The 22,410-nt window shown below is 46.7% G+C and overlaps 1 protein-coding gene and 1 long non-coding RNA gene across 3 annotated transcripts in view; one reads left to right on the forward strand and one right to left on the reverse strand.

Moving 5' to 3' along the window:
- The window catches only part of LOC125940694 (zinc finger protein 501-like), a 170,796-nt gene that overhangs the window by 86,072 nt on the left and 62,314 nt on the right, over positions 1 to 22,410 (reverse strand). The window contains exons 3-4 of the mRNA XM_049657136.1: positions 16,603 to 16,650; positions 14,197 to 14,751 (exon numbers count right to left, since the gene is read on the reverse strand). Of these exons, the coding sequence (XP_049513093.1) occupies positions 14,197 to 14,751; positions 16,603 to 16,650 (603 nt within the window). The remainder of the gene's footprint in view (positions 1 to 14,196; positions 14,752 to 16,602; positions 16,651 to 22,410) is intronic.
- The window catches only part of LOC125940695 (uncharacterized), a 114,085-nt gene that overhangs the window by 61,584 nt on the left and 30,091 nt on the right, over positions 1 to 22,410 (forward strand). The window contains exons 2-3 of one of the 2 annotated variants that reach the window (XR_007463901.1): positions 14,244 to 14,380; positions 14,465 to 14,591. This is a non-coding gene — a long non-coding RNA (uncharacterized LOC125940695). Of the gene's footprint in view, positions 1 to 14,243; positions 14,381 to 14,464; positions 14,592 to 22,410 lie in introns of those variants that run through there. The other variant, XR_007463900.1, reaches the window with a different exon arrangement.

Raw genomic sequence — 22,410 nt, forward strand, 5'->3', positions numbered from 1 at the left:
TACCCCCTATTACTGTGGGAATATCACAGCTCTTTGTATGGACAGCCCACTGTATGACCTAATTCTAGGGAACATCAAGGGAGTTCGCGCCCCAGACAATCTGAAACCTTTAGAAGAGCCGAAGATCGAACCATCGACGATTGAAGAAGCTCGCGGAAAACCATTCACTGCTGACGAGAACAACGGGGCAACTGTCTTCTGAGCTCGAGCGAAGGCTCAGACAAGGCCTTTCCAGCTCCCTTCCACGCCCGATTCCGAAAACAAACCGACCGGGACTCATAACCACGCGAAACGCCACCAGCGAAAACCCAAGGACAGGAAATTTAAATTTAAGAACCGTTAACGATTAGTGTGTGGTGCAAAGCGTTTTGATTCAGTGCACCGAATGTTTATTTATGTATCGATATGGACATAGTGTTTGTTTGTGTTCTGTAAACTACCCTGTCATAGTTTGTATACTTGTTCCACATGTTATATTTCAAATGTTTGCCTTGTTACGCGAGATATGTATTTTTGTATAGTACAAGTGTAATCATTACGTGAGAGATGTATTATTGTATAAGTGTACTAGTTACACGAGCGATGTGTTATTGTGTAGTCCAAGTGTACTTGTGTGACTTGTGTTTGTATTCGATGTATCGCGAGTGATGTGTGATTTGTGGTGGACTGATTTATGGACTTACGGACTCGTGTGTAGCGGACTTTTGTGCGCGCTTCTTTTGTGTTTTCTTGAATATTATTGCATAATATTCTTAAAGTGGGGGGCAGTGTCACAAAAGAGCGCGTAATCCAAGCACGCGCCGCGTGTCACGCAAGCCAGCGAAAGAACACGCCGGCCCCGCGGCAAGTTCAACAGAGGGGGAGAGCGCATACGCCTCAAGCAACAACGCTAACAACGGCGCCGAAACGTCTGGAAGACACTCGACGGAGCGACGTTAATCGGAGGGAGAGAGAGAGAGAGAGCACACGCGCGCGCCGAGACACCTTCTCACCCGGCGAGTCGACAGACATTACTACCGCGTGAGCGTACACCAACAGGATGAGTCATCACCCCCCCTCGAGAATGTTCCGACTCTAGTTTCGACAGCGGCGGTCGAAGGTACGAGAAAAGACTCGAAGCTTCCCCAGGCTTTGGCCATGCTACGAGATCACGACACCGATAAGAATGTTCGAGAACGCCTATGGAAGCTATATAACCGTCGTGCGAGAATCGTTTAGTGGAATTCGGGAATTCAGGGAGTTAAAGGAGTAGAGTCCGCACCGGTGAAGTGATGTAACGTGAAGACCGAGCGTCTGCGGAAGAAGGGGATTCCCCGGCAAGCTAGTCGACGAGTTGATCGAGCGTCTGCATTCCCGGAAGAAGTTCTTTCTTCGAGATTTGCTCGAGCTACGCCGAGATCGTCTGACTCCAAGACCAACCAGCACGGTGAATACGATTGGACACTTAGTGTTCCTATTTATTTTGTACTTTACGTGTTGGACTCTTAGTGCTTGTTGTTAATTATCTTCTTGTGTTTGTTAATACCCATCTGATTTGTATTGAGTTGTATCTAGCCTAAGTGTGCAAGTGTGTGTGTAACTGCCTTGTGTGAAGAATATATTTTGTTGTGTTTTGACAACTCTGGGCTCTGACTCGGTCTTTGGACAGCAACCGGCGTTCGCTGGTGCACCAGAGGGCTCACTCTTAATTGTCCTTGCTTTCGTGGGATTATTTTCGGAAGCTGATAAGTCGGCTTTGGAATTTGGTCCCGCGTCTGCACCTCGTTCACGGGGTCTGTGACAGGCAGTGAATAATGAAGTATGCTATGGACATGAAAAATACATTGTGAAGGAATGACGATATATTGAAGTATGTCAGAGGCAAAAATTTTTGAAAAAGCACTACTGCCTTAACAGAGCCCTTGAATATCAAAGACATGGAGGCGTGTATTACACAAAGCTACTATCACAGCAGCATCCTCTAGAGAGAGGATGCACTACGAATATATTGGGCTAATGACATGCAAGACCACATCATTCAAGAAACTCAGGACTGCTTTAGTGTTAAAAACCGCTTCTTCACCAAAAAACATAGTGGGATGAAAAGGGACACAATAGTGGCACGCAAGAGGAAAATGTTTCTTCCTCTCCCTTTCAGCTTCCCGACACACTCCAGGAGAGCGTGGAAGACGGTCAGCCTCACACCACACCTACCATAGGTTGGAGGCTCGTTACCAGTCAATAGAAAATTGTGAGTACCATATGTGTGTCCTATTATGTTCATCGTGTTTTCGAAACGGAGGGCCAGAAACTTAACTTTGGCTTAATCACTTGTAGCTTATTGTTCTTTTCAGCATCCCACAAGCGTTGCCAGTGGCTTCGCAGTTTGTTTCGTAAGAAAGGCTCCAGATATGTTGCAGGGGCAGCAGCAGAAAGATTAATACCTGGCAATGCTATTGATTTAGCCATTTTGTCGGCAAGCTCTACACCCTCGATTCCTCCATGGCCAGGAAACCAGCATGTTATTACATGTCTATGAGATAAATAAATGTTGCACTGCATAGGATACAAAGGAGTGTGACCTCTACAAAGGATACCTCACATTCTATCACCTGCCACTCCCAGGGGGGTAACAGCTTAGCTGAACCAACATATTCTTGGTTCAAGCATGAAAGAACACGGACAGTGGTTGAAGACAGAACACAGACTGCCATCGTCCATGTTCTTTCGCGCTTAAAGCAAGAATATGTTACCGTACAAGCTTGCCCAACTGTCCATCCTTTTGTTAGCTGAAGGCATTAGGTGACATTCGAGAAGTGGGACATCCATTTCTTCACTAAGTTCTCTCACAACTCATTTCATCACTAAGTTCTCTTACACATAATGAGGAAGGCCACCTCATAGAGGGTCAATTATGAAACAGCGTTGCACAGGTCAAATCGTTAACGGTTATAGAACATGGATATGCCTGATTACAGTGCACTTTGAGAAAATAGGTGAAGCTGATGTATGTTCTCTGCAGATGGAGTGACCACTCATTTGATTCTACGTATAAACTTTTGATAGGGCTTGTTCTAAGTGCACCAGTCGCCAGGCGGATACCTAGATGATGGACGGGATCTAGCATCTTTAGCGCACTCGGGGCGGCAGAGTGATATAGCACGGCACCATAGACCAACCGTGATCGAATGAGGCTCTTGTGAAGATTCATTAAACACTTCCTGTTACTGCCCCATGATGTGCGAGGTAAAATTTTCAATAAGTTCATTGTTTTTAGGCATTTCACCTTGAAGTATTATATGTGTGGAATGAAAGTAAGTTTAGAGTCATGTTTGATGCCTAAGACCTTGTGCTCTTTGTTCACAGGTATTTGTTGCCCGTGCATTTCGATACTGGGATTTGCAACAAGCCCTTTCTTCCTGGTGAAAAGAACACCAGTACTTTTCGGGGGGTTCACTTTGAACCCGTTTTCGTCTGCCCACTTGACACTTTGTTCAAACTCTGTTGTACTTGTCTCTCATACACTGTGAGGTTGCAGGATTTGAAACCTATTTGTATGTTGTCTATGTACACGGAATAATAAATAGCTGGTGGTAATGATGCACGAAGCATGTTCATTCATCTTAACGATAAATAATGTGTAACTGAGCATGTCTCCCTGAGGTACCCCCGTTTCCTGTATGAATGCACATGACAGTGCATTACCTGTTTTCACTCGGAATGTACAGTTGTGTAGATAGCTCTCCATAATGTTTAACTTATTGCTGCAGATGCCCATTGCTTACAGGTCACGCAGGATTCCGTAATGCCAAGTTGTATTGTACACGTTTTTCATATGGAGAAACATGGATAAGAAAGATTGTTTATGTATGAAGGCATATCGAATGTTTGCTTCGATGTGCACGAGATGGTTAGCTGTAAACCGTCCTTCTCCAAAACAGCACTGAAATCGATCAAGAATTTCGTTTGACTCAAGGAAGTGTAAAAGGCGACAGTTTATCATTTTTTCAAAAAGTTTACAAATACAACTTGTGAAGGTGACTGGGCGGTAACTTGTCAATGTGTTGTGTTAACCTTGATATAGAATTGGAACCACAAGGAATTCTTTCCATGCGGTAGCAAGGTAACTGGCAGCCCATATTGACACAATGATGCGCGCCATCCCGCGGTGCGTTGCAGAATTCAACGGCTGGACACCGGAGCGCAAGCTACGCAATGCCTACTTTGCCCTCGAGGACTATGCGCGGACATGGTTTGAGAACCGTGAGGCGGTCTTATCAACATGGGACGAATTCCGACGGCAACTAATCAGCACATATGCCAGCCCCGATCGCAAGGAGCGAGCTGAATCTGCAATTCAGGCGAGAGTACAGCGGCCGAACGAAAGCGTCGCAATGTTTGTCGAAGATATGTGCCGACTTTTCCGACGCGCGGATCCGTCCATGCCGGAAGAAAAGCTAAGGCACTTGATGCGCGGTGTCAAGCAAGAGTTATTCGGTGGGCTAATACGCAATCCACCAAAGACCGTTGCAGAGTTTCTCGCGGAAGCCATATCAATGGAAAAGGCACTGCAGCAGCGAACAAGGCTGTACAACCGCGACGTGTCGACCCTATCGCGTGACCCTCTCGCTATACCGCTTGACAATACCGACGCCTTGCGGTAGCTCATTAGGCTTGTTGTTCGAGAAGAGCTCCAAAAGCTTCAGGTGGCTCCGGCATCGGTACCGCGACTTGCTCTGGCTGAGGTCGTCCGGGAGGAAATCAGGCAGGCAGTCCAAGTCCCCGAGCGAAGCGAGACACCACAGCCCGAGACACGGCAGCCACAGCCTCGCATGTCGTATGCAGAAGTTGCGCGAAGTTCGTTGTCCCCGACTTTTCACGGTATGAGCGACGTCCCGGACTTTCATGGTGTGCGCGCCGTGGAACAAGCAACTGGCGACTTCAGGCCTCGCCGCACGCCATTCATGGCTGAAGCACGACCACCCTGCAAGAGCGACGTATGGCGCACTGCAGACCGGAGGCCCTTGTGTTTTCATTGCGGTGAAGCCGATCACCTCTACAGGGCATGTCCTTACCGCCGAGCTGGGCTCCGTGGATTTTCATTGAATGCGCCGTGCCCGCGCAATGGCGAACGCCCCCTGGAGATTGAAGCCTACCTCGCGGACGCCAGGACCTCGTTTGCCCCACGATTCCGTGACACCCGGTCACCGTCACCCGCCCGACACAGGTCTTCCAGCCCTCTCTTCATGCCGAGTGCTACAAGGCGTCGCTCACCCAGCCCTGCTTCCCGGGAAAACTGAGTCCAGCGACCTGCGGAGGTGAGGTCGCTGATGTTGCGAACGCTGAAGATCCTCCACTACGACGACCGCGATATGACGCAATTGAGACGCAGAGAAATCAGTGCAGTTTGGTGTCAGTATCTTGCGACGTACCAGTTACCATAGATGACCATGAAGTCATGGCGCTGATCGACACGGGTGCGGATACGTCTGTTATGAGCCAGAATCTCGCGCGTATACTGAACAAAGTTTCGACGCAATGGGCCGGAACTCAGATTCGTACTGCAGGAGGGCACCTCATAACTCCAATGGGCCGGTGCACGGCACGAGTCAACATTCGCGGTTTCACGTACATGGGCGACTTCGTCATTCTTCCTGAATGTTCAAAGGACCTTATACTCGGCATGGATTTCCTTCAGGCGAACGGTGCCATCATCGACCTGCAAGAGTCTAGAGTCAGCTTTGCTACTACACAAGCCATAGCGAACAGTAATGACACCGACCGTGACATCGCGCTTCACGTTGCCGACGATCACGTCACGTTGCCACCCAAGAGCAGCGTGCTTACCCTTGTCCGATGCGACATGGAGGACGACGCCGAAGGAATTGCTGAGGCAAACATCCCCCTGCTTCTTGAGCGCCACATTTGCATAGCTAGAGGGCTTCTTCAGGTGCGAAACAGATGTTCAGTCGTGTTGCTAACAAACTTTAGCAACGAGTATCGGCATGTACCACGAGGAACGACAGTCGCATTTCTTCGCGAAACCATTGATGTTACTGACATTGGCACAATGGAAATCGCATCGTCTCAACAATCTGAGTTACCCAGCCTAAAAGAAAGGATTCACGTTAACGCTGCTCTGCCTGACCATCAGAAAGACCGTCTACTGAGTCTCGTGAATGAATTTGCCGAGTGTTTTTCAACGTTGTCCAAAGTACGGCGCACGTCCATCACAAAGCACCGCATTATTACGGACGAATCCGCACGTCCTGTTCGCCAGCATCCTTACAGAGTGTCGCCAGTGGAAAGGGAAGCGATCAAGCAGCAGGTGAAAGAGATGCTCCAAGACGACGTGATCCAACCGTCCACAAGCCCGTGGGCCTCCCCTGTAGTGTTAGTCAGAAAGAAAGACAACACACTACGTTTCTGTGTAGATTACAGAAAGTTGAACCGTGTCACCAAGCGCGATGTTTATCCATTGCCACGCATCGACAAAGCATTGGATCGTCTACAACATGCCAAGTTTTTTTCTTCGTTGGATCTTAAATCCGGGTATTGGCAAATCGAAGTTGATGAACAGGATCGTGAAAAAACAGCGTTTGTGACACCTGACGGGCTTTATGAGTTCAAAGTTCTCCCCTTCGGTCTCTGTTCCGCACCTGCCACCTTTCAGTGGATGATGGATACCGTGCTTGCTGAACTCAAATGGCAAACCTGCCTCGTGTACTTGGATGACGTCGTGTTTTCGAGCACGTTTGACGAACATCTCGCACGACTCGAGAGCGTCCTCGCTGCGATCCATACTGCCGACCTCACCATCAAGCCTAAGAAATGCTACTTCGGGTTCCAAGAGCTCAAATTTCTTGGCCATGTCGTTGGTCCTAAAGGCGTCCGACCAGACCCCGACAAGTTAGCTGCCGTCGCCGAGTTTTCACCACCAACAGACAAGAAGGCTGTCCAACGCTTCCTTGGTTTGTGCGCCTATTATAGACGCTTCGTCGAGGGATTCTCGAGAATTGCTGAACCTCTGACACGACTTACACGCGATGATGTGCTTTTCATTTGGGCGGACGAGCAGCAGCAGTCGTTCAATGAACTGCGCAAGCGTTTGCAAGCTGCCCCAATACTTGTTTATTTCTACGAAAACGCAGACACGGAAATCCATACTGACGCCAGCAATGCGGGTCTCGGTGCAGTTCTTGTGCAATGGTAAGATGGTGCGGAACGCACCATTGCTTATGCAAGCCGCAGTCTCACCAAGGCTGAGAAAAACTACTCAACCACTGAAAAAGAATGCTTAGCGGTTGTGTGGGCAATTAGTAAATTGCGACCCTACTTGTACGGTAGACCCTTTAAGGCTGTCAGCGATCACCACGCCCTGTGCTGGCTTGCCAACCTCAAGGATCCTTCAGGCAGACTAGCCCGTTGGAGCCTACGCTTACAAGAGTACGACATAACCGTTGTCTACCGATCTGGAAGAAAGCACAGTGACGCTGACTGTTTGTCACGCGCACCGCTCCCTACGACATCATCGGACCCTGACTATGACTTGCCATTTGTCGGCATTGTCGACGCCGTAAAGATGGCTGAGCACCAGTGCGCTGACCCTGAGCTGCTGCCGCTTATCGAGCACCTTCAAGGAGTTGAAGGTGTTTTACCACGCTCGCTCTTGCGCGGCTTGTCATCGTACTGTTTGCGCAACAACATCCTTTACAGGAAAAACTGCGGAAGCAGTCCAAATACGTACCTCCTTGTCGTGCCGTCGGCGCTGCGCCAAGAAATTTTGCAAGCCTGCCATGATGAGCCATGCGCGGGACACCTGGGATTCACTAAGACATTAGCAAGGATACGACAAAAGTATTACTGGCCCCGGCTTTTTTCTTCTGTGCAACGGTACGTAAAGACCTGCCGCGATTGTCAGCGTCGCAAGAAACCGCCCTTTAAACTGGCTGGCTTTCTCCACCCTGTGGAACCCTCCTCAAGCACCGTTCCAACAAATAGGAATGGATCTACTTGGGCCATTCCCAGTGACCTCTTCGCGCAACAGATGGATAGTCGTCGCTACCGACTACTTAACCCGGTATGCCGAAACCGAAGCTATTCCGCAAGCCAACTCGTATGAAGTGGCCAAGTTCTTCGTCCACCACATCGTCCTACGACATGGTGCACCGTCTGTTCTCATCACGGATCGCGGTACAGCATTTACAGCCGAATTTATGCAGGACGTTCTCCAGCTGACCCGTACTTCTCACCACAAGAGCACTGCCTATCACCCTCAAACCAATGGATTAACGGAACGTCTGAACAGAACGCTGGCTGATATGCTCTCCATGTATGTCGACGTAGAGCACAAGATGTGGGACGAGATTTTACCCTATGTGACCTTTGCGTATAATACTGCTGTACAGGAGACTACACAGTTTACGCCGTTCGAACTTGTATACGGGCGCCACGTCACCTCAACACTGGACGCCATGCTACCTGTGTCTGATAATAGCCCGACCAGCGAAAACGTGGAAGAGTTTGTGCAAAGAGCCGAAGAAGCTCGCCAGCTTGCTCGGCATCGTATCCGGAGCCAACAACGTACCGACACCCTTCGATACAACCAGGGTCGACGCGACGTCCATTACAATACCGGCGACTGCGTGTGGGTCTGGACGTCCATCCGTCGCCGTGGACTCTCAGAAAAGTTGCTCCGCCGGTATTTCAGTCCCTACAAGGTTACACGCCGCCTCAGTGACGTAACCTACGAAGTCGTCCCCTGCAGTTCCGACCCCGGTTCGCTCCGTCGTCGTCCTCACGCTGAAGTTGTGCATGTAGTGCGCATGAAACCATACTATGCGCGTACGTGAACGCCAAGATGCACCTGAGGACCTCCATTTATTATCGTGGCTGAAAGAACTTTTTGACACGACCGAGACGGTCGCTTTTCGGACGGGGGGCAATTGACACAATGATGTGGGGCTCCCGCACCGCGGGATGGCGTGCGCAATGGTCGGCGCCATGAAAGACGACGAAGCGCGTAGGCTGCACGCTCTTCTTCCTGGTCCGCCATTAAAGAGAAGCGTCTGTTTTTTCAAGTCTCCGTCTACGATCTACGTTACAATATGCATTGAAAAGTGTGAGTAGCGTTATTTGAGTGTCACTGTCGAGGTTTCTGATCATGTCGTACATTATTCTGTCAAGTCCAGGTGTAGAGCTCTGACATGCAGTCAAGAAGGCTCGCAACTTGGCAACTTGGGGATGTTAAAAGGGAGGTTATAAAATTCGTTGTGTCTGTATTTTAGGTTGATGGCCTTGCGTTCTGCTATTTCTTTGTGCTTGAGGAATGCCTTGGAATAATGACTGGAACTAGATACTCGCTTGAAGTGTTCACCAGGAGTGTCAGCTTGGTTTTCCAAGCTGTTCACTTCGTCGTTCACGAGGGGCAACGGATGAATTTCTTTTGCCTTCAGCCTACTTAGCCCATTCCATACTTTCGCCTCCTGAGTATACAAATTTATACTTGAAAAGCTCTTCCAGCTTGCCCACTTTGCCTGTCGTCACATCCTTCTTCCCTGGGATTTAACATGTTTAGATTCTATTAGATTTTCAGCCATAGGACGTTCACATAGTTTGCCCCTAGCTTTAGTTTGTCAGCTTCGTGCCTGTCTGCAATCGTCTTTTGAATGAGTACCACTTGTTTGACGAATGAACTTCTCAGCAGCGTCAATGATAAAAGTGGTAAAGTATGATACAGCATGGCCTGTACTAAAATTATTTATAATATCTTGTGACAAGCCAGTCGATTCCTTCAGAACATTCCCAGTCAGCCGAGGCCAGTTTCCAGTGAGGGACATGTGGAGGGGAGTCTTTTTGGGCAACTAAATTCAATGTTAGTGGGAAGTGATCCCTTCCTAATGGATTTTTAATTGACGCCATTCTAGATCAGGGAAGATAAAAGAGGAGCAAATAGAAGAGGTCCACTGATGAGTACAAATTATGATAAATATTGCAATATGTTGGTTCCTTCTTACTGGAGAGGCACGCACCAGAGTTAACAGGGAAAGTTTTCAATGAGTCGCCCTCTGGCGTTGCATCGCGAGTCCCCCACATCGTGTTGTGAACGTTAAAATCTCCCACAAGCATGTAAGGCTTGGGAAGCTGATCAATGAGGTTATGAAAATCTGTTTTTTCGTGAAGATGGTTTGGGGTTATATAAATGAAATATAGAGTGACCAATTTATTAAATGGCCCTGACACTGCCTGAAGGGGCGTCTGAAGGGTGACGTGTCGACAAGCTACAGACTTGTCAGAAACTATTGCAACAGCACCGGAGGTGTTAGCCTCGTCACGGTCTTTTAAGAAGATGGTGTAATTATGAAGAAAGTTGCTGCTCGTACGTTTCAGGTGTGTCTCTCTTGAACGCACAAAAACTTCGCATTATGTTTGTGTACGAGTTCTTCAACATTGTCTAGGTTATGAATGAGCCCTCTAACAATCCATTGTAGTATTTGCGTCTCCATAACCAGGAAAGCGTTTCTGCTGTGCGTTTAAGAGACTGTGATAAGCTCACGGGCCCTTTCCAGGTGCGGTGACGCGAGGTTTGTCTTTATTGAGCGATCGTTAGAACCTCACCGGTCGTTGGTCGCTGACTACGCCGTCTGATTATGTCCATCGCCTCTACCAGGGTGTTGGACAGCTTAAACTTCTCAGTGGTTTGTTTGTCTTGAGAGCCTCACTTCGAGAGTCGAGACCCATGAGCTCACCAGCCCGGAGGTCGATGGCCCCTTCTTCTGCGACGATGGAGCGGTGCTAGCTGCAGCCGCCTGGGGGGAGGGGAATGGAGTCTCCACCGGCTCACTGCGTGTGGGCCGAACACCCACCAGGGGCTGTTGTGGCGCCATCCTTGACGCGCCATTTCGGCAAATGTTCATTGGCAGATATGACACCCGCTAGCGAGCCTCCTTGAATGAGGTATTTTCGTCGACTTTGATTCTGACTTTTTCTTTCTTCCAAGACGGACATGACCGTGAGTATGCAGCATGCTCGCTGTCGAGTGAGTGAATGACACAGCAGCTGACTCTCAGATGCGTGGCATGGAAGTATAACTGCGGGGTGCCTCTGCAGTGGAGATACTTTCTCGAGGCGATGCGGTTCTCTTGTCTTGGACTGCTCGAGCAGCTCCAGGCATTGTTGTGGACATGGCGCACCGTCGTGGGAGTTCCTGGTGGGCTGGCAGTGCATTCCACAGGACGTCCCGTAATTGGTATCAGGTGCATCTCTGATTGTGCTGGAGTACACCCGTCGGAGATTCCACCATGTAGGAGCGGGGGCGTTGAGCTGGCCCCATGACAGCCATGGGGGAGTTACGTCCCGTACCCAGACCCGCCCATCGCCAGAGCATTGCACTGGTTGATGCCGTGATGCCTGTCATGAGTGTGCTCGAGCATGCAGCGCTGAAGGGCAGACGGCACGACGATGCGGGCCCCCTTGAGAAGCAGTCCCTCAGAAACACTGAAGTCCCCTTGGTACTGCCAGTACCTCTTCACGTGGAGAGGCAAGTAGGTCCGCTGAGGCCAGCCGTTGGGGCAGCACTGAAGCAGCAGACAGCACTCGCCTTCGTTGGCTGGGCCTGGCACAGGTGCTCGAGCTGGAACGAGACGATGTCTGGGAAAGAGTGGACGACCTCTTGGGCAAAGAGCCCGACTTAATTCACCCAGTTGGATGGAGGCGAATCCAGCGGTGCAAGCGAAAGCATATCGGCAGTTGCCAACAGCTTCCCTGGTAGGTAGAGTACTTGGTACTGGAAACGCATCAGCTTCAAGCGCAACCGCCGGATCCGTGGTGGCAGCAGGTCAACGTCCATGCACCCCAAGAGCGCCACCAGAGGTTGATGGTCCGTATCGAGGAAGAACTGAAGCCCACGGACGTATTCCTAGAACCTTTGCACTGCCCAGCTGGCCGCCAAAGCTTCTTTCTCTGTTTAGCTGTACTGGCGTTCCATGGGTGTGAGGGACCGTGATGCGAAAATGACAGCCAGATGCTCACCGGATGGCTGCTCCTGGAGAAGTACTTCCCCGAGGCCACAGGAGCTGACGTTGGCTGAAATCGTGGTCATGTATGCAGTGTTGTAGCGAGCCTAGCAGAGGTCTGAGCACAGCAGCTTCCTCAGTTGGGAGAAGGCAGACTGCTGTGCATGGCCCCAAGTACAGGCAGAGTTCTTGATCAGCAAGGCTCGAATCGGCGCAGCGAAGCGCAGCAGACGACGAACCCCTGCGACATCTTTGCCGAAACCTTATCTGGGTCTGGAGAGATGCCTTGAGCCCTAACCACGATGCCACGAAATTTGACACTAGAAGTGGCAAACGAGCACTTGTACCGGTTGAGCACGACTCCTGCCTTTGCTAGCCGATCCATGACTTGTCGGAGACGGCGGTCATGCTCGGAGCGTGTCTTTCCAAAGATGTGGATGTCGTCGATCATGTACATGACACCCGCTTGACCTTCTAGGATCCGGGACATCTGCAGCTGGAAGTACTTTGATGCAGATATGATCCCAAATAGCAGCCAGAAAAAGCAGTAGCGGCCACTAGCCATTTTCGATGCTTTATAGCCTGCGCCAAGAGCTTCGGGGAGACGCATTGACAAGAGGGAGGGTGATATCATTCTCATTGTTACATCAAGGTTATCAGAATGGATGACATGGAATCGGAAGAAATTTTGCGATCTGTTGCCAAGAAATTGAAAAACATCTTCGGTGTGCCCTCGTTTGTGAGGGCAATCAGGGAGTCAGGGGAACGACAAAAAGCTATGAAGGTAATTATAATTGTAGTAGATATGCCAGCCACCCACCACCAAGGCCAACAAGGGGACGCTATGAAACCTGTAGGCAACCAAGACACCAACTGTACATAGCTACTATAAACAAAGATAATAGACCTAAGGTTGGATAAACTACACTAGGTTAACTCTTGCTGCCTGGAAAAGTGGAAGTAAATTGAAATGAAGACAGGAGAGATGGAAAGTGAGAGAGAAAGACGGAGGGTGGAGAGAAAGAGAGTAACAGAAAAGACAACTACCAATTTCCCCCGGGTGGGTCAGTCCGGGGGTGCCGGCTACGTGAAGCTGAGGTCAAAGGGGAGTGTTGCCTCCGCCGAGCGGCTGTGAAGGTCCAAACTCTCGGCATTGGCTCAACCCCCAGGATCCCGTTTTCCCCGGACACGGCTAAGCCACGCTAGGTTAAGCGCGGGAGGGTCTGACCCTCATGTGCTCGGGTCCGTGGTGTTACACCAAATGTCTGCTGACGCATATGCCCGTGCTGGGATAGTTCAGGAGGTATGACTATCACATTATAGCCAACTGTCGTCTGCTAACGCTCGGCTGCACTCGCCCGTGTAGGAATGAAACTTTGGCCACACTGCTTATCAGTGTCGTAGCCGTTGGGTCTAACTAATTCCTGTTAGCTTTGAACATTCAACTAGCCTCGAACCACGAAAAACTTCAGGTAAGACCAGACGTAAACTTGCCATCGTGCGTTCACACGTGGCTGCTTGGCAGACATTGCTTCGTACTGACCTATTGACAGTGCTTGAAAATACACAATATGGATGTGGATACTATCCGTTGGTCAAGCTGGTACAGGACAACGCCGGTCTGCACCACGTAGCACAGCCCTATTGGAGCATGCACTTGTCTGCTGACAATGCCCAAACATGGCGAGGGGCCATTTAACTTGCAATGTTGTTCGTTTAGGTGGCAGAACATTTGGAGGACACCAGTAAGTCTCAACGAGAGAGCTAAATACAAAATATATAATCACTATTTTATTGCAAACATGAGTATTTCCTATGCATAGTTGACAGGCGATTGCTTCCTACTTAATTGTGCCTTCACATGAAGGGATATCACATGAACACAGTTGCTGTTGTGCAAGCAAAGGTACAAAATATGTCACCGAAGCTTGTTCGGTTATGCTGGAACATCTTGCACTGACACTTAGCAGCTCAAAATATAAGAACATAGGCGAACACTTGTGCACCCCGATGCACCAGAAAGCCATTCATCCCAATGCACACATAATTGAATTTGCACTTCGTATTGCCCTTCATACATAAAGCACGCCAACATGGCAAGTGACCTACTAAGTAGTGTCTTGATGTGTTTTCATATGAGTGCTCAAGTGACCACCCTGCACAAAAGACATGGAGCAGATCGTGCAGCGGTATGGTCGCTCACCCGTGTGGATGCGTAGGTGTTGCTTGAGATAAGTTTCCTTTGTAAAGGTCTGAGGGCACAAATGGCATTGAAATGGCCGCTCAGCTGTGTGGCTGCGCACATGTACCTTGAGCTTGCTGTCATGTGTAAAAGTCTTATGGCAAAAATTGCACTGAAAGGGACGGTCGCCTGTGTGGATGCGTAGGTGTTCCTTGAGGCTGTACTTGCGAGAGAACCTCCGAAGACATGAAGGGCACTGAAATGGCTTCTCGCCTGTGTGGGTGCGTAGGTGTTCCTTGAAGGTGTCCTTGCGCGGGAACCTCTGAGGGCAAGAAGGGCACTGAAATGGCTTTTCGCCTGTGTGGATACGTTGGTGTTCCTTGAGTCTGTTCGCTTGCGAGTAGCTCCGAGGGCAGAAAGTGCATTGAAATGGACGCTCGCCTGAGTGGATCCTGATGTGTTGTTTCAGATTAAAGAGTTTTTCTGTTGCATAGTCACAGAAGTCACAGCGGTGGTAGTGTTCCTGTTGCGACTCGTCATCTTTGGTAGTTGTTGGAGAGGTAGAATCCCTTGTAACTGCACAAACAAACCAAAATTACACTTAGGCCAAAATCAGAAAACACAGGTGCTTGAGCTAATAATGAGCCTTTAGTTTATTAAAAAGGTCTTGAAGGCTATTTTAAACGAGATCAGACAAAGCATAAGTGGTCGAACTTTCTAATTTCCTCAAGAATTATATGTGATTGTTCAATGACTAGGCTTGTGAAATTCAACTTACTTTCATCAGCTAAGAGAAAAAAGAAATTTTGTGTTGAAGTTTGTTGAAGTGATTGCAGGTGGAGTATAGTGCTTGCATGAGCTGCCAATTCAGCCAAATGAAACAACAATATTCGCATATATTTTCAAAGTTATCATGCTAAGTGTCAAGGTGCAGAAAATGTTTTCATTATATTCTTGATATCAATCAATCAAGTTTATTTTATTCTGTGAAAGATACAGAAAAAAGGACTTTGGCAAAAAGCTGTTACAAAACAGCTTGACTAGGGCACAGCCCCATAGAAAAATTTCGAAGCGGTAACAGCACGACCTTAAAATAAATGAAAAATTTACACTTAACAGACATCGTAGTACAATAGGGCAACTACTGAGGTATGGAAATGTAAGCTAATACAGAAAGAATTTAGGCAGTTATTACAATCTGCATAAAAAAATACAAAAGCAGTTTCTTAGAAAAGTTGAACAATAGCTCTCCAACAACTACCAACTGTATTAAAACAATACATAAACAAAGGTTCTGCAAAAAATAAATGCTAATGTCAGCTATTGAGCTCATTTTGTTTCTATATCTCCAACTTTGAGCATTTGTGGCGATTTTGACAGTCACACTTAGTTTTGTGTGCTTCACCACAGCCTATGCATCGGTAACATGACAGCAATTAAGTGAAGGTGCCGGCACATCCTCAAAAAACAGTACGAACGTGGAGCATCTGGTGTTTTGAGTGAAATGGCAGTATACCCACTCTTCTGGAGAAGCGAATTGCTTCAATTATACACAGTTGTTCACAACACACAGCTATAAGTGCAAAAGTCTCCCCTTTGACCTACCTATACAAAGTAGCTCCATTTTCAATAGGATGCACTACTGTACGTTACCCAATACCACAAGAAGCCAGCTTTCACAATGAAGTCTTGAATTGACACTAGATGCACTTAGTTGGGCATTCTCTGTTATTACAAGTATTTTGTGGTTTTATGCTGATAATTAGTCACCTGTGCTATTTACTACATAACACTCAGTGAAATAAAGTTTCTCTGCGCAACATCTGTGCGCAAGACATAATGCCTAGATGTAATTTTTAGACAGCGTACATGAAGCCACGGCCATCTCGGCTCGTCAAACCTTTGCAGACGACGTAGATTACCTCCAAGACAGGCTATGCAGGCCGCTTACACGCAGACAGCCATGTGCCCACTTGCCGGACACTGCCTTCCGCACCAACAACACACCGCGTACGATAGGGTCTTATTGCACTTTGCCTTTGCAAGGACCATGGCGAGAAGGTCTTGCCGCTATACAGCTCTGCTTTGGCGGCCGCTCTTCGTAGAGTGGTGTGCAATTTGAGAGGCGCGTGCACAAGCAGCAGCATGTAATACAGCTATGTGAAGATCATCTGTGTCGGTGGCAGTTTTCCCTTATTGCCTCGGTATTCGTTGGCGGTGTCAGTGACATTTTGTTGTATTCAAATGTTGTATAAAATCCTTCATTAAATTTAGCTTCAAGATATAAAGCGTTCTATAGACAAGAAGTTATAAAAAGGTAAATACTTTGTTATATCGAGAATTTAGTAAAATTGAAGTTAGTTATACTGACGTTTAACTGTATATCATCGCACAGCTCAGTCAAAATACAATTTCATACAAATATACCTGGAGAAAGATGGCCCACTGGTGGCTGCAGGACTGCTGGGACTGTAGCTGAACCAACAGAGGTTTAAAATAAGACCATGGATCATAACACTTGGCTCAGAATTCTAATTACTCATGACTATCTCACAAAAACTGAACTCAATGGCAATAAAGAAACAATTTTCAAGTGAAATCAGTAAACTTTTCTCGGAGCATCAGCCAGAGTAATAAATTAATGATACCAAAATAAGATTAGATGCTATTCGCGTGAGCATTAATACATCCACAAGAACTTTCAATGCCCATTCAATAAACAGTCAACACAGCGTCAGTGAAAGAAGATGTACCAGTTGTACAAAATACAGTCAACAAAAACGCAACCAATCAAAAAAAGATCACATCATGTCATGCACCAACCAACAATACCTTCATGCACCAGATACAAAGGCGCAGAAAAATTCATGCACCAGATACAGCCCCACTAACAAAAACAAATATTCCCAGTTGTAAAAAAGTAGTATAGCGGGAGTGCAAATATATCTTACATCTACCAGTGACTTACACATAGGTAGGAAAAGAGTGAAAGAAAGGCATTATACAGTGAACTCCCAAGTAAAGCATTACTTGGGTAAAATACTACAGAACAGCCGTTGTCAAAAGGAAGAATAAAGAAGCGCAAACTTGATACAGACAGAAAAAAATGGTCTACACACATATGCAAATGCACTTGTTTTTTTTTGGTCCATGTCCATTTTGCCATTATTTAGTCTTCTTTATGAAATACAAGCATTCCTAAACAGCCCGGTGATTACATAGTCAAAATGATCAGAATTGAGGAGCTTCTGCTGCAAATCTTGGTTCTTGACAGTTGCAAGGTGGCGATGATGCCTTGCTGCAACAAGTTAAAAAAAAAAAAAAAAACGTAACCACATCAGTCACTTATATAACAGTTTCCAATTGCTTGTTTTCTAAATAGGAAATTTTTTATTCAGCCCGAAAGAAAAAAAACTGAGAGAAACGACTTCCGATAATCGAATACCAAATATTTTAAAATTCTAAACATTAAAACATAAAGGTGTAATAGAGCCAGTTTGGCAATAAAGGCTTATTTACAGTCAATGAACAATTTTCCAGACGCCCGATAATTCAGATGCCTTCACGGCAACGTCACGTACCCATAGAGTCAATGTATAAGAACACCTGAAATTTCGTCTGCAAAAAGCTTCGCCGTACGATTTTCTGGACTTTTTGCCATGACCGCACGTCCGAAACGGCAGTAATCCAAGCCACCACCGCCGCCATTTGGGTTATCTTGCCACCTCTAACTGAAGCTCTTGCAGACGCACGTAAGTATGCTGGCAGTCGTCACCAACACTGCGGCAACACTGGGCCCAGCTATTTTGACGTTCGCTACCAAGCTTCTTGCTGTTGGGTGCCGTGTTTTTCATGAAAACAGTGCGCAGCTGTTAGCAATAGAGCCGACTGCACCTTTGTAATCCTTACCAATGGCTTCGAAGCTCGGAAAGCACGGCGCATTGTAAAATGCCAGTTCCTGAAAGTCAGCTCAGCCTTTATAGATCAATGTTATGCGGTGAAGCATATGCAAAGTATTGCGGTGAAGCATACCAAAAGTGGGAAGGGGCAATTTACATGGGACACGGTATGAACTCCTTAATTATATACAAGTGCACCCGCCATCTCTTGCCACAGTACGACCAGTGATACGCGTAATAAGTGTACTGGCAGGCCTTTGGAACTATTTCGGACATGCCTGTGGCGATATGAAAACTTGGGCATGCATTCATTTTTTCAGGCTGCCCGATTTTTCGGACATTCTCGTGGCCCCTATAGAGTTGAACGTTGACTGAATATTCTTAATTACATCTGATGCACTTATCAATTCCAGCTGAAATGAAGCTTTTAAATGAGATAAAAGGAAAAGTTGCTCACATCTGATGAACCATGACAATGACAGTAATTGAACAAAGAAACCACATGCATCCCGATGCTCACAGTACACTGAAGGGGTCAAGTGCAATTGTAGAGCACTGCACATTAGTTAAAAAGAATTGAAACACTGTGAGACTTGCCAAATGATAAACTGCTTAGTCGATCGAGATTGAGACCGTGTAGCAGTTCAGGAAGAACCTTCTTATTTACTGACTGAAAGCTATCGTGCATAAGTGAGCGGCTTCAAGTGTTTTCTCAGGAAGATGTGTGTCTGGATAACAACCGGCGCTTTTTCTGCGGCGGAATAATTTGAATGTCTCCACTTGCACCAGTACTTCTCCCTGTGAACTGAAAAAAGCTTTTGCTGTCTTATATAGTACTTGAACTGAACTAATGAAGTCAAACATGAATATAATGAACCAAGATTTACAGCAAGCCCTGATGTAACAAAACTATTTTTGTCTCCCATTCTCAGTTCCACTGAAAACCACATTTTTGTTTTGCCATTTAGCAAAGTAATTTCATACCACGGCTTTGATTTACCAAAGCTTTCTGACTTTTCAAGCACGTACTAGGAGGTTTTATGGATAGTAAATTTATTAAACACTTTAAAAATGTCGGCCAAAGGCAGAAATCATAATTTGCACGCATCCTTCTGTTCGAGTGGAGTTCGAGCGGCAAAAACGCAGTCGTGGAAATGGGATGATAGGTTTTGCGAAGCTGCAATGGAGCTTGGTATTCAGTAAACAGCGCTACACCATCTGTCGTGTTAGTAAAGAACTTGTGGAGCGCACAAGCTGCCCAGCAGGTCAGAATCAAAGTAGCCAATCTCAAAAGTCATGCTTTTGTTTGTTAAATGAGCCAGAAGCAACTTTTAGAGCTGGCAATGCATATTGGGAGCCATGCTTCACCCACAGCAACAGTTCCTCCAGCGCAAGGGGTAGGAGGGTGAGGGCATGGTCACTTCAACAAGCCGATGTTACGGGAGGGGGGCAGGTGCAACTCCTCCTTTAGCCTTGTAGTAGCTGCGCATGGCTCTCCGCACAGTTGAGTGCATACAGTGCATTCAATTTACAGTGATAATAGAAAGAACGAGAAATCCAATCGTTACAAACGATGATAGCTATATCTGGACTGCCATAAATGAAGCTGCCACATCCGCTAAAAGATAAACGTAGGAAGTAGGCAGCGAAAATTTTAGAATTTATACCTCTAAACAGCGTGTCAAGCGTTAGGTGCAGTAAAACAGTCAGAAATCTGCAATTGCTTTTTCGACCGTTTCAGGTTTCCGAACGCAGTGTGGATCACGTGAAGCGAGAACACCGTTGGAAATACTTCAGCGTGCACTAAATAAATGAGTCACTCAATGGGCGACAGCACAGTTTCAACATAAGGGTCAGAGTCAAATCGTCGATAGCATTGTCTGTGCCAGATGATATTTCTTTAAGTCTTGCAAAATTTGTAGCTTTGGCTCAAGCAACACCGCCTTGTGGTTTTCTGGCACTATCTTCGACAAACTGGGCTGTCTGCTGCTTTGGGGCTGCTTCCACAGGCGCATTTTCGTGCTCGCTGAGATAGAAAGATTGTAGAAAGGGTGAGCGCCAGTGCGCCGTTTTACTTTTTTTCTCTTTCTCCTCAGCAAGCGTACGATTTATGATCCGCCACTTTGGGCAATGAACCTTGCGTTGAGGAGTGGCTTCATGACAGCACACGCCACTCTGCCATGAAGCCGCACCTCAAGGTGAAATTTGTCTGCACACCAATTTTACTGTTAAATCTAAAAAAATGTTTTGGTGCCAATTATACGCACAAAGATACATTTTTTTTTTCTCTTAGCCCTAGTGCACAAGTTGATACTCTTGAGCCAACTCAGCGTTACAACTAATATATCGTAATAAGTGGACTGCATTGGTATAGGCACCATATGATGACAGCTGCGGGCACCAAGTGAGGTGAAACATAGTGTTCGAAGATTTATGGCACTATGCCTTGCGCGAAATGCAAATCTTGAGGTGTTTTGCGAACCATGTCAATGCATTGCTCTCGGCACATTCTGCACCACACGCGCCAGCACTCTTAGTTGTACAATTATATCCCGGCTTTTGGGAGACAATTTGTTTAAAAGTGCTTACTGACGAGATACTATCCACCAGGAATGTTCTGGGAGCCTGTCAAATTATTTTTACTGCTGAAATATCTCGATTTACCGGAATTTGGGATTTAACAAAGTTTTTTGCAGCAAGTACAACTTTGTTATATCGAGGCATTCGACAATTTCTATTAGTAGTTTCTGCTATCGAATACAAAGTGAACAGCTAAGACTACTGGGTTGATTTCAGGAATTTGGATATTTGTACAACCCTATTCCCACTGCAAGATCGTAAGAGCTTACACCATGCTAAAACCAGGCCACAGTTCAGTAATGGCAAATAAGCAACACTTAGAATGACATTAAAAAAAAAAAAATCTTGTTTGCTACAAGCATGCATGGTAACAAGAGAATATCAATGCACTGTTTTTTTTCTTTTTTCTGTGGTCACATGCGCTAATGGTAGAACTATTTATTTGATTCCTTTAAGTTGCATTCTCTCTCAGTCTTGCCCTGCGTAGATTACTTCAACCTTGGGAAACTTTTTTTTCTTGCTTTTTATAACAATGGCTGCTGAAAACATTTTTTCTGTCTTTTCGCCTTACGAACATGGCTCACTTCTAATGTTTCTTGATTTTTTTTGTGTCTGCTCTTGCTCTTGCAAGAAACTGGCCATTGTGGATACAAGTATAAATTACAAAATGCAGCACAGAACGGTGGAACATTTAATTCTCGACTATGCTGGCCAGCTCCCCATAAGCATCATATGGAGGAACTGTGCTGTTGCTGAACTTCTAACCTATCTGAAAAGAAAGAAGCAATACGTAGCAATAAAGTCACACTCAAGATGTCAGAGAAAGGAAAAACATTCTAGTACAGGTACCACTAGTATCTAGCATAGTACGTAGTATAGATCTGGTGTTTGGATTACGTGCAATTGCTAGGGCAACAGGTGTTCGGCGTGTATAGGCTTTGAGAACGGATGTTTTCTTTTTTGCCATGCAGGTGGACGAAGGAGCACGCTGCATGGCGCGCCTCTGTCGGCTCTTTCCAGTTTCCCTTCCACCTCTGCAAGATGCGCACCACAAAGATGGCAGGTAATTTTCGGTGGATTACTGATGAACCACTTATAACGATACCTGTTTTAACAATGTATCGGATATAATAATGAGCAGCCGATGCACCGTCAACCTTTGTATGTGTTGTATGGTAAAACAGATCGCTTGCTACATTAAAACCTCGTTAATACATAGTTGGCAGGGCATGCGAATCAGGTACGCACTAAGCGATGTACTAATTAACCAACAATGGAAGATGAGAGGCTATAGATTTACCAGCCAAAAAAAAAAGCTTATTTCTGTGACTTTTACTTGCCACCATAGCAGCCTTGCAGTGATGACGGCATCCTAAAACTCAGCAAGGCGCGAGCCAGTTTCTCCATCAGTCACCACTTCTCTGTGAACGCCCCAATGATGGTCTATGCACTAGCCGCATCAGATACGGAAGGGCCATCATCCATGACGACGATGTCGAAGTGCTAGAAGCTAGGGGAGCAGGAAACATGTCATGGCTAGCATGTTTTGACGTCACTCTCGGTAGCGACTGCAGTCCGAAAAAGGTCTGTGCAGAGGAATTTCACTATCTATGGCCTGCGTGCTCTATATTTCACCGATTCCGCACTAGCATATGTAAAAAAATGAAGAAAATGCTGCGCACTAAGAATTTGACATGCGGTAAGTGGCTTAAGCGGTCAGCCCATACATTAGGTCCAATGCTGACAGGGCAGGGTA

The sequence above is a fragment of the Dermacentor silvarum genome, chromosome 10 (assembly GCF_013339745.2).
Source record: "Dermacentor silvarum isolate Dsil-2018 chromosome 10, BIME_Dsil_1.4, whole genome shotgun sequence".
NCBI classification, from domain to species: Eukaryota; Metazoa; Arthropoda; class Arachnida; order Ixodida; family Ixodidae; genus Dermacentor; species Dermacentor silvarum.